Source organism: Chrysochloris asiatica, unplaced genomic scaffold (genome assembly GCF_000296735.1).
Source record: "Chrysochloris asiatica unplaced genomic scaffold, ChrAsi1.0 scaffold00022, whole genome shotgun sequence".
NCBI lineage: Eukaryota > Metazoa > Chordata > Mammalia > Afrosoricida > Chrysochloridae > Chrysochloris > Chrysochloris asiatica.
The window spans coordinates 20,847,082-20,859,847 of record NW_006408540.1 but is presented as its reverse complement, the minus strand read 5'-3'; the positions used below and the strand labels follow the sequence as shown (position 1 = coordinate 20,859,847).

The window sequence follows — 12,766 nt, the reverse complement described above, 5'->3', positions numbered from 1 at the left end:
AAAAATGTAATGCGCTACAATTTGATGAACTTGACTTATGGATACTTATGGATGTAGTAGCTCAAAAGAGGGAACAAATCTTTACAGTGAGGATCTTTACCACTGTCTCTGAACAGGGGATGGGCAACTTAGACATTGGCGCTACCCAAAATGGGGGAGAGGGTCTACAAAGGCAAGAAGTGACTGACTTACAAGGTTTTAAGAGGGAGCCTAGTTCCAGAGGGTGCGTGGGAAGGTAGAATCTCCATTGAGTGGTTTCTAACCTGTCTAGATGGGGCTGATGAAATTTGATGGGGATAAGACTTGTGGTTCAATAGTGAATGATTGCTATCAGGACTGACTGTGAGTGTTGGAAAAGTAAAGGTAGACATTTTGTAACAAAAGGAGGGGAGTGGTTGATTTGGCAGTCCAGGAACAGAGGTCCCTGGGACCATTAAGGGAGAAGAGTGGAGTGCGGGACCCTATCCAGAGAAGCGGTGACAAGAGAAGGAGGTAGAGATGATGATGTGGAAAGATGGAGCAGCTGGGGACTCTGGACTCAGGGATGGAGAAATTCTTTGTGCTGACAGCCGGAGAGCAGGTGTGCGGGGGAATACCCCTTGGTTGTTTGATGATGCATGAGGGGATTGTAATTATTGCAATGAAACAAATTATGATAGGATGAATGTAAAGCTAACGTTCTCCCATGTAAGCTATCACTTAATTTACAATAAAAACGTAAAAAAAAATGTAGTATGCAGTATTTTATATAGTAGGGTATTTAATGAAATTTTATCAGCTGAATTACTGTTAACCTATTTTGTTTATGTTGTTACTTAACGTTGTTAAGTTCCTAGAGTCAGTTCTGATTTACAGCAACCCTCAATATAGGGTTCCCAAGGTTATACGCTTTTGTGGGATCAAAAAGCCACGTCTCTCTTCCTGGGAGCAGCTGGTGGGCGTGAACCACCAACCTTGTGGTTAGCAGTCTTGCATTTATTCTACAGAATCACCACTTATCCCATTTTGCTTATGGACTACTTTTATTTAAAGAAAGCAAAAACCAAACCAGATGCATCGCTGTTTAATAGATTGTAGCTGTTAGCAACCCTATGGGACAGGGTAGAATTGCTTCATAGACTTTCCAAGACTGAAACCCTTAGGAAGTTCTGGTGTGGCACTATAGAATAAGCATTGGACTGTTAAACCACAAGGTTGGTCGGGCAAATTTAGCAGCCACTCCTCGGAAACCACGGACAGGCTCTCTGTGAGTCAGAACCTACTCAAAAGCACTTAACAACAACAAAAATCTTAGGGCAGGAGCCCAGGTTGAAGCATTTGACTGGTAAGGGAAAGGTTGCTGGTTCTAATTCACCAACCACTTTGTGGCGTAGAGGTGTGGCAGTCTGCAGCCATGGAAACCTTTGGGGCATTTCGATTTCACAACAATGAGTAGGATTTGACTTCACAACAATGTTTGCTTGTTTGTTTTTTAAAGTTAACCTTTAGGGAAGCTGATTACCACATCTTTTTCCTTTGATGTGACTGGTGGATTTGAACCACTGACCTTTTGTGTAGCAATGTAAAACCTGTTTTTAAAGCTGCAATATTAAGGATTCATTTACTATTTTATCTATCATGTTGATTTCATCAAAATAAGGAAGCTCTCTTTTTAAAACATTTATAAAATTCTGAAATGAGTTTGAATTTATCCTTATGGGGCTATAGGAAAGTGCTGTTATTTTAGGTTTTGAACTAACAGTTTTAGAAAGTATTCTTCAGAGTCCACTGTGAAGTTTAACCCCTTTTTACCGTTTTTTTTTTTAACTTGTGAATTGAGGGAAGGTTTATCCACAAGATCATCAGTTTAACATTCAACAAATCATACACTTTGTTTCTTCTCAATGACTGCCATCCCATTCATTCAACAACAGTTCTCTGGCTTCCTCCCTGTGCTTCCCATTTCCGTTCCACCCACTTTCCCACCCCTTCTCCAATTTGTCATTAGCTAAATGTTGCTGTTTTTATTTTGAATGACTTATCGTTCCAGGATGAGCATACCTTACTAGTGTTATAGTTGTTAAGTGCCATCAAGTCGGTTTCGACTCATAGCAACCCTGTATAGGGTTTCTGAGGAGAAGCTGGCGAGTTTGTGGTTCAAACTGACCTTGTGGTCCAGTGCTTTATCCCACAGTATTTTACCAGGATTAGGATATAGTCCCCCCTATATGTCTATCTACTACTTTGCTGAAAATTTAACCACGAGGAGCATAAGTTCCTTTCTAGTATTGCCGAGTGGTCAAAGTCCACAGTCTCAGGCTCATTTAGTCTCTTCCTGACCAGTAAGCCTGGCCTTTTTTGTTTATTTTCTTTTTAGTAATTTTGAGTTTTGTATCACATGTTCTGCCACTCTATCTAGGACCTTCTAAATGTGATCCCTTTCAGAGCATTTGTTAGTGGTGCTGGGCACGATCTAGTTCTTCTGGCCTCAGATCCATGGTCACTGTTGTCCACGTGGTCCATTAGTTTGTTGGACTAATTGATTCCAAGCCTCTTTGATTCTCAACACTCTTGTTTCTTCTGCATGTGGAGAGACCAATAATAATAGCATCTTTGAAGGCTACTCATGAGTTTTTAAGATCCAAGTCACTACTCACCAAAGTAGGATTTAGAACATTGTCTTTGTGGTCTATGTTATGCCAGTTGACCATGATGTCCCCTGATTTTAGTTACTTTTAATATGGTTATTTACAAATCTTTTTATTGTACTTTATCCATTTTAAAACTCTTTTTCCACTGGTTTTCCATAAAACTGATATACTAAATGTTAATTTATTAAAGCATTAAATTTACATTGTATATTTTTAAATCTTACCCATTTCTTCCATTTTACCCAGTTGTTTTGTTGCTCAAGTAGTTTTTCCTCTGTGATCATGAAATGGAAATGAAAAAAGTTAAAAATATTCTATATTATAGGAACTGTTGTTGTTGTTAATAAGTTTTTAAAAATGTGTTAATTTTTATGTATGTGTATCTTTTTTAGAAAGAATCTTCAAGAGGGAGACATAGGGAAAAGGAAGACATAAAAATCACCAAGGAGAGAACTCCAGAGAGTGAAGAAGAGAATGTAGAATGGGAAACCAATAGAGATGGTGAGTTTCAAGAATCTTTGTTTATGTATGGTCAGCTCATGATTGTTCACGTTGTATACTTTTTGTGGACTCCAAAATACCTTTCAGTTGTGATCTTCCTTTGTTTCAGGGTCATCTTACTGACTTGTTTTTGCCTTTATAAGTTTAAGGCAAAAACTGGTGTACAGTAATAGTACAAAGGACGAGAAAGCTGTTTATACTGTGTTTTTTAGCTTCTCTATCTCTGGGTTTTCTTTTTCTTTTTTTTTTAATTGGACTTTATTTTGAAGTGGCATAGTCCTTTGAGATTTTATTACATGGGTAAACTTTTAAAATTCTTCCATGTCAGGGTTAAAAAGTTCAATTTAAAATTTATACTTGTAAGTTTTCATAGGCGTTAAAAGTGAGATTTTAAAAATTTAAGAAAGTGAAAAAATTACTTTCAAGAAATTGTTGACTTTTATCTTTCACAAGAAATTGAGACCAAATGATCATTGAAACCCTGGATTGATTCATGTAAAATTAGAAAAAAAATTGAATGATTATCTTAGCAAATAAGTATTTATTTTTCGCACAGCATAAATGTTGCCTCTTCGTCATCTCTGTAACTTTCTGCAAAGTTAGCACTATAACCTCTACTACCAAATATATGGACACTTGGTGTGGCGCTCCAGGATAAGCACTACACTGCTAATTACAAGCACAGTGGTTCAAACCCACCAGCTGCTCCTTAGAAACCCTATACAGGGTTACTGCGACTTGACAGCACTACAGAGCAACACAAAGTACACTGAAAGGAATGGAATGTATTGAGTGTTCTGGGTACTTTAATATATTTTTATCATCATGTAATTCAGTAGCTTTTGTATTTACTACCACTACCAGTTACCATGCATGGTAAAGTAGAGTGTCGGTGAAGAATAGGAAGAACCTCAATGAGATGGATTGACACAGTGGTCGCAGCCATGGGCTCAAGCATAGCAACGACAAGGTGGGCACAGGACTGAACAGTGTTTCATTCTGTTGTGTATTTGAGTCATCTAACAGCAACAGCAACCGGTTACCATGTGTGTCAGAGGACAGCTGTGCTCCATCGAGTTTCACTGGTTGCTGATTTGGAAGTAGATTGCCATGCCTTTTTTCCAAGGCATCTTTGGGTAGACTTGAATCTCCAACCTTTTGGCTAGCAGCCAAAGCACATTAATTGTTTGTACCACTTAGAGACTATTTGCAGGTGACAAAACTAAACCAAAGAATTTAAGAATTCAAGAAACTTCCTTAGCAGTAAACTGAGATCCTAGACCATAATTGGAAAGTCATTTTATTTTAAAGACAAGTATCCATTCCAGAATGGAATTTAAGGATACTTGCCTTTAAAAATTTCCCCATTCCTATTACAATAATGTATGTTTATTGTTGAAAATGGAAAAGATTCAGAAAATCCTAAGTGCATTCTCTTGGTCTCTGTTGTAGCTATTTTAAGCTCTCTCCTTAAATCTCATAGCCATTCATTTCTTTTTCTTTTTCTTTTTAAAAACTTTTTATTGTGAGTTGGGTGAAGATTTACAGACAAGATCATCAGCTTTATATTCAGCAAATTTTGTTTCATCTCAAAGATTATAATTCTTTCCCTGCAACATTTATTCTGCTTCCTCCCTGTGGATCCTCATTTATATCCTATATTTCACAAATGAACAAGGTACAATTATTTGATGTACACTTACAAAGCAAAAATATATGTTTATTTATAGGTCCAAAGGGCATATTCTGCCAGCCAGCTTCCAGTTTGCAGGCACACAGCCTATCATAGTCCATGGGCTTAGAGTCCACAACTGCTCTGTCTTTCCATGTTGCTGTCTCTGTTGTTGCCACTTTTCTAGGTAGGGATCTCATGGTCTGTTCATGCTCTTCCTTCTTGATAGTCCTCCGATTGTCTGTTCCTGAAATGGAATACAAACTAATCCCCCCTGTTAGTTGTATGTCTTCTATAATTGCAGCAGTGACGATTGCAATTAATCCCACTAATAATTTTTAACAGTTGAGTCCTAAAATCCTGTCTCTGTCATCTCCCATGTCCTTTCACCAGATCCATATAGAAAAGAGAGCAACTATTGGGTGGGGATTCTGTCTTATCCACCTCATTCTGAAACTAAGTACACTCACTTAAGCTCGTAAGCCAGTCACTTCATGCTTTTATAGCCCCAACCTACCCCCATTTTTGATAGCCAGTGTCTAAATTTCTCATCCCTATCAATACAGTGCACTGAGGAAACAAGGTTGTTCCTTGATGCATTCATTTCTTCTTGGCATCTACTTTACAGTCCGTGGGTGGTAAAGGTTAAGCTCTTGACTATTACCTGGAAGTCTGACAGATCAAACTCACCCAGAGATGCCAGACAATTTGCTTTAAAAAGGACACAGCCTTGAATACCCTATGCAGCAGTTCTACTCTACACAAAAGGAGTTGTCTTGAGTCCAGGTAGACTCAACAGCAACTGATAGCAACTTCAAGATCTAATTACATTCCATTTTCTCAGCAGTCTTGTTCATTTGTTATCCATTGTCTTCAATAAGTTTATTCATATAGACACACTTTCTCTTGTCGTCAAATTCCCTTTTAGCTACCACCCTTTCCCCACTTTATAGATAAATTTCTTGAAAACTTCTAAACCTTGTTATCTCAGAATTTCACTCCTATTTAGTCATTTGCAGTTTGACTTCTGGCCTGTCTCCACTAAAGTTATTTTTCAAGGTCACTAATAGGGTCCTCTTGTTTAATCAATAGAGACATGCTTGTCTCTGTCTTAGACAACCTCTCTGGAGCATTTGATACATCTGAGAACTCCCATTTTCGTGAACCATTCTTGTTCCTTGACTTCTGTTCTATAGCTCTTCATGTTTTCTAGCTTCCTGGTCAATCCCTTTAGTCTTATATAAGGGTAAGTCAAAAAGTATTTATTTGGGTTTCGTTTCATATATACATAGATTTATTCCAAACAAAACCTGTCTAAACATGTCTCTGTGATCAGTGGATGACTGCAGACAAGTTCTCTTGTCATACTCTTGTTGTTATGTGCTGTCGAGTTGGTTCCAGCCTATAGTGACCCTGTATAGGGTTTCTGTGGAGCAGCTAGTGAGCTTGTACTGCTGACCTTGTGGTTCAGGCTGACTTTGCAGTCCAGTGTATTAACTCACAGTGCCACACCAAACAGTGACTTCCAAAGGGACATGCTAGATCAGTTCAATTCAAGGCAGAAAATTCAGCTCAGAATATTACAGAGACTATTTCTGAGGACTCTAAGGGGGTCATCTTGGTAGATTTTCACGGGACAGAAGATGATAATGGGGCTTATTAAGAAGTTTTAAGAAAACTGAAAAAAAAAAACCCCCCCCCCCCATTACTATAGTGTACCTACTCATTTTTGGAGGATAGAAAGGGCTATCTCATGAGAAATTCATTGTGAAACCTTAACCAATCTACCTAAAATAAAGATCTGATCTTGCCCCTCAGACATCTTTTTGTTTCCCAAACTCAAAAAACATTTAAAAGGGACATAATTTGAGTTCCTTGAGGATGCCCAAGCTGCCATTTTGATATGGTATAAATTAAAGTTTGCAGAATTCTTTAGGGCGTGGTTAAAAACATGGAAATATTTGCCTTCAGAATATGTCGGAAAACAATAGCTTTACATTTTGATATTTTGATAGAACTTTTTTATGGTTTTATAGCAAGACTTTTTGACTTTCCCTTCTATACAAGGGAGCTTTAAAAATTCATGGGAAAATTCCATTGTCTTTCAATTCGATTTTTTTCCTGAAACTTTTTGGAACTCCCTCCTGTGTTTGATTTTCAGGAATAAGTTCCTGGAAGTAAATGTTGGGTATTGATGTTTGTAAGGATTTTACCCATAGTGCCAAATTACCTTGCAGGATAGAAGTGCTAGTTTACATGGCTACTTCCAGGAAAGGTCCATGCTTCATATCTCTATTTTTGCCAACATTTAATATTAAAATTAGGGGGTAAAATTGGTCTTTTTGTAAATGAAAAAGTGATATTTATGTATCATTTCCCTTTCTTTTTGTCTTTGTGAATCACTTTTTCCTATCCTTTAACTATTCTATTAATTTGTAGGAATTCTTTATTATTTTTGTCAACCTTTTTTGAATTTTGCATTTATTTTGCTGTTATGTTATAAAAATTCCCATTCTAATTTTGATGTACTATTTTCCAGATGACTTTGGATTCTTTTTTTATATGACAATTGTAATGAAAATCCCAGGCTATAAGATATGAGAGATATTTTCAAAATCTGTTAAATAGCTCTAAACTCTTATTTTTGAGTTCCATTTATGTATTGCTCCTTCAGTTTTCCCTTTTTTTGTTAAGATCCTGTCATTTACACTCTGTCTGTCTCTTGGCTCACCTCTTACAGTCTAGGAAAGCCACTCTTAATGTCTGATGTGCTGTTGTTGTGAAGTGCTGTCGAGTCTGTTCCAACTGATACCAACCTTGTAGAAGGTTTCCAAAGACTGACTGATGGGTTGGAAGTACCAACCTCATGGTTAGCAGTCCAGTGTGTATCCTACAAGGTCATGTCAGGACTTGAGATGTATAAAATAACCATAAGTAATGTCTTACTGAAGGCTTTAGAGCATCTCCTCCAAGAAAAGCGTCCTAGATGTGTATGTTGAGTGTGACATTTATATGAAGTGACCAGGACCCCATCCTTGGTTGGGTGGTATGGGATTGAGGAGGTTTATTCCAGATAACAGCGTTTTGAGGAGCAAGGCATTGCTGGTAATAACTTTAAAAATACTCTTTTCAATTAATTACTCTCTTCTTTGTTTTACCTTTAGTTATTTAGTTGCAAAATTTTATTTTTCCATTAATTTAAGAACATAGTCTTAACTAAATCATTGAGCTTTATTATTGATTGATGTCAAGTACCTCAATGGAGTACAAAATTGAGTACATCAATCAATTAATTGAATTCAGTATTTCTAGTTATTTTATCTAGTAAATGGTATATGCTCTGAAGTATTAAATTGCTTTGTGACTGAAAAGCCTAGTTTAGATAATTTATATATTCATTGAGCAATTACCATTGTATTCCAACATATGATGATTCACCAAGTTCAGTCACATGGATAACACATATAACTACGCTCTCAACCCCAAGCATGAATAGATAACTGGAATTCTAAAGCATTTGAACCATACAGGAAAACTATGTCCTTTTTCATGGACTTTACGTAGTCAGGTTGTTCTTATTGTTAGATGCCATCAAGTTGGTACCAACTCATAGTGACCTTATGCACAGCAGAACGAAACACTACCTGATCCTGGGCCAGCCTCACTATTGTTGCCATGCTTGAGTCCATCGATGCTGCTACTTGGCTAATACATCTTGTTGGGAGTCTTCCTCTTCTTTTCTGACCCTCCACCTTACCAAACATGATAGGGCTACTTTTTTTTCCCCCCTTATTTTATTTGTTTAAACTTGTTGTTATGAATTGAGTAAAGGTTAACAGACAATTTTATTTGTATTCAACAACTCATACACTTTGTTCCTTCGTCATGATTGCAACAAACAGTTGTTCTGCTTCCTTGGTGGTGGTGGTTGTTAATTGCTATGGAGTCAGTTCTGACTCATAGCAACCTTGTATAGTGTTTCCAAGGAGCAGCTGGTGGATTTCAACTGCTGACCTTGTGGTTTGCAGTCCAGTGCTTATTGTACAGTGCCACACTAGTACATATATCCTCTTTCAAACTCATATATTTGTGGGATATATAAAGACAAAATGTATGCATGTATATATATATATATTTATACACATATATGCATGTATATGTATGTGTATATGTGTATGCTTGTGTGTATACATACATGCATGCATACATACATATGTATATACATACCCACTCTTCCTCACATACGCATTCATACTGTGCCTTTGCTTGTGTATCTACACGCAGAACAGTGTTATTCCAAGGTTGTGTGTATATCACTGTTTATCTCTATTCCCTTTAGCCTTGCATAGCTCCTGTTATAATTATTCTTCAGCCAACCTCCCTTCTCTTGTGTATGCACCCCCCACCCCTTGTATATTGTCATCCTGGTCACTCAAGTTAATGTGTGCCTCTAGGCAGTGTGCCTCTAGCCAGTGAATTACTCTCCCTTTCCTCCCAACCCTAGTAACTATCAAAGAATACTTGTTTTAGTATGAAAATGTTTTCTTTTGTTTTTGCAATAGTGGTTTCATACAATATTTGTCCTTTTGTTATTATTATTTCACTCAGCATTATATCCGCCAGGTTCATCCATGTTATGAAATGTTTCACAGATTCATCATTATTCTTCAACATTGCATAGTATTACATTGTGTGTTTATACCAGAGTTTATTGATCCAGTCTTCCACTGATGACCATTTAGGCTGTCTCCCTCTTTATGCTATTGTGAATAGTGTTACAAAGAACATAACAGTTTGCATATATCTACTTGTGTCCTGGCTTTTTTTTTGTCCATGTATCCAAGTAGAGTGATAACTGGGTCAGATGATATTTGTATTGCCAACTTTCTGAGGACGTGCCATACTGTTTTCTAGAGTGGTTGCACCGTTTTACACCCCAGTAGCAATGTAGGAGGGTCCCAGTCTCTCCATATCCTCCCCACCATTTGTTTTCTATTTTTTTGAACTTTGCTATTAATCTGTTGTGAAATGATATCTCATTATTGGCTTGATTAGCATCTCTCTAGTGGCTAATGATCATGAGCATTTCTTCATATGTTTGTTAGTTGCCTGAATGTCTTTTTTGGTGAAGTGTCTGTTCATGTCCTTAAGTTCATGTTCATTTGTTAATTTGGTTGTTTGTCTTTTTCTTGTAGAGGTGTTGTAGTTTTCTGTACATTTTAGAAGTTATCCCTTGTCTGATATGTCACTGCAAAAAAATTTTTCCCAGTCTGTCGGCTAGTTACCTTTTTAATCTGTTGGCGAAATCTTTTGATGCTCATAATTGTCTAATTTTTAGGAGACCCCAGTTATCTATTTTGTCTTCCACTGTTTGGTGTTTATAGTGATGTTTGATAGTGTATTTATGCCATGTAGTAGGTAGAGCGCCTAAGTTTGAACTTGTTTTTTCATTGCTGATCTTTATAGTTCTAGGTTTTACATTTGTTTTTAATCCACCAATTGGTTGACCTTGTTTTTGTTTATGGGGTGACATACGGGTCTTGTTTCATTCTTATGCAGATGTATTTCCAGTTTTGCTAGTACCATTTGTTGAAGACATTATCTCTTCCCCATTTAATGTTTTTTGGCCCTTTGTAAAAGATCAACTGACTGTATGAGGATGGACTAACTTCTGGATTCTCAATTCTCTTTCATTGATCTATATATCTGTCATTGTACTAGTACCATACTGTTTTAACCACTGTAGCTGTGTAGTAAATTTTGAGATCAGGGAGTGAGATCTTTGTTCTTCTTAATTTATGCTTTGCTTATCCCTGGTCTCTTTCCTTTTTATATATAAAGGTCATGGTCATTTATCTACCTCTTTAAAGAATGATGTTGGAATCTGGATTGGAATTGTGTTATATATTTGGGTAGTGTCGGCATTTTCACTATAGTAAGTCTTCCTATCTATGAGGAAAGTATATTCTTCCATTTTTGTTAGTCTTTTTTGTTTCTTAGAGTACTATTTTGTATTTTTCTTTGTATAGGTCTTTTATTTCTCTGGTTAGATTATTCCTTTCAGAACTGACTGGATAGCACTTAACAACAACAACAAGAATTTCATCTTTTGGATGGCTGTTATAAATGGTATTGTTTCCCTAATTTCCTACTTGGAGCTGTCTTTATTAATGTGGAGGAATCCATCTGATTTTTATATTTAATCTTGTACCCTGTCACGTTGCTGAATCTTTCAATGATTTCCAGTAATTTTCTTGCTGAGTCTATGGGATTTTTTATGTATACGGTAATAATCTGCACATAAAGAGAGTTTTAATTCTTTTACAATTTGGATACCTTTAATGTCCCTTTCTTGCCTTTTGGCTCTGGCTGTAGACTTCTAACACAATATTAAATAGGAGTGGTGATAAAAAGGGCATCTTTGTCTGGTTCCTGTTTGCAAAGGAATGCTTTCACTTTCCCTACATTGAGGGTATTGTTGGTTGTTGAATTTGAATATATGCTCTTAATTATAATGAAAAATTTCCTTTCAATTCCTACTTGTTGTTTGCCGTGGAGTTGTTTCTGACTCATAGCGACCCTGTACAGGGTTTCCGAGGCTGTAAATCTTTACGGGAGCAGAAAACCTCATCCTTTTCCCACGGAACATCTGGTAGTTTTGAACTGCTGACCATGAGATTAGCAGCCTAATTCATAACCTCTACTTGTTTTTTTTTAAATCAGGATTGGGTGTTGGATTTTGTCAAGTGTCTTTTCTGCATTAATCAATATGATCATGTGGCTCTTTTAATTTGTTTTATTTACATGGTGGATTATATTGATTATTTTTTAAAATTGAACCATTCTTGCATCTCTGGAATGAATCCCCCTTAGTCATGATGTGCGTTTTCTTTATTTTTTTTAATATGATGTTGAATTCTGTCGGTTAGTATTTAGTTGAGAATTTTTTGCATTTATGTTCATCAGGGAAATTGCTCTATTTTTTTTTTTAGTGAGGAGGTCTTTCCTGGTTGTGGCATAAGGGTTATGCTTGCTTCATAAAATGTATTTGAGTGTTTTTCAACCTTTTCTGTGTACTGGAATAGTTTGAATAAAATTGGTGTTAGCTCATCTCTGAATGTTAGGTAGAATTCACCAGTAAAGCCATCTAGACTTAGGCTTTTTTAAATTGGGAGGTTTTTAATAGCCTCATCAATTTCATCTTTTGTTATAGGTCTGTTCAAGTTTTCTACTTCACTTTGTGTTAGTTTAGGAAGGTTGTGCTTTCTAAAAATGTATCAATTTCTTCTATATTTTCAAATTTTGGGAGTACAGTTCTTCATATTATTCTGTTATTATTGTTTGTATTTCCATATCATTTTTGTGTATGTTATGCACATCTTGTCTTTCTTTTCTTTTATTAAATTTGCCAATGGTTACCAATTTTAGTTATCCTTTCAAAGAACCAATTTCTTAACCTTGTTGCTTCTATTATTTTTCTGTTTTTGAATTAATTTATTTCTGCTCTAGTCTCTATTTCTTTTCTTCTGGTGACTGTAGGCCTACTTGACTGGTCTTTTCTGATTGTTGCAGATGTTGTGTTAATGTGTTGATTTTGCTTCTTTCTGACTGTGTGGATTTGTTGCTATTAATTGTCCATAAGCTTTGCTTTTGCTGTATCCCTGAGGTTTTAGTATGTTGTATTTTGTTCTCATTTGAGTCAAAGGTTTTTTTTTAATTTCAGTTTTTATTTGTTCTATGAGCTCTGGTAGCATCGTGGTTACGAATCGGGCTGCTAACCTCAATGTCAGCAGTTCGAAACTACCAGCTATTCTATGGGAGAAAGTTGAAAGTTTCTGCTCCCGTAAAGATTTACAGCCTCAGAAACCCTGTGCAGGGTCACTATGAGTCAGAATTGACTCCAAAGTACTTAACAACAACATTAGCAATTAGCTTTTCAGCAGGGTATTGTTTAATTTCCATG

At 36.4% G+C, this 12,766-nt stretch overlaps 1 protein-coding gene across 1 annotated transcript in view; it reads left to right on the top strand.

The window, feature by feature from the left end:
- ZC3H13 (zinc finger CCCH-type containing 13) overlaps positions 1-12,766 on the top strand; it is a 135,448-nt gene that overhangs the window by 38,433 nt on the left and 84,249 nt on the right. Inside the window, exon 4 of the mRNA XM_006837628.1 lies at positions 3,023-3,131. Coding sequence (XP_006837691.1) covers positions 3,023-3,131 — 109 coding nt within the window. The remainder of the gene's footprint in view (positions 1-3,022; positions 3,132-12,766) is intronic.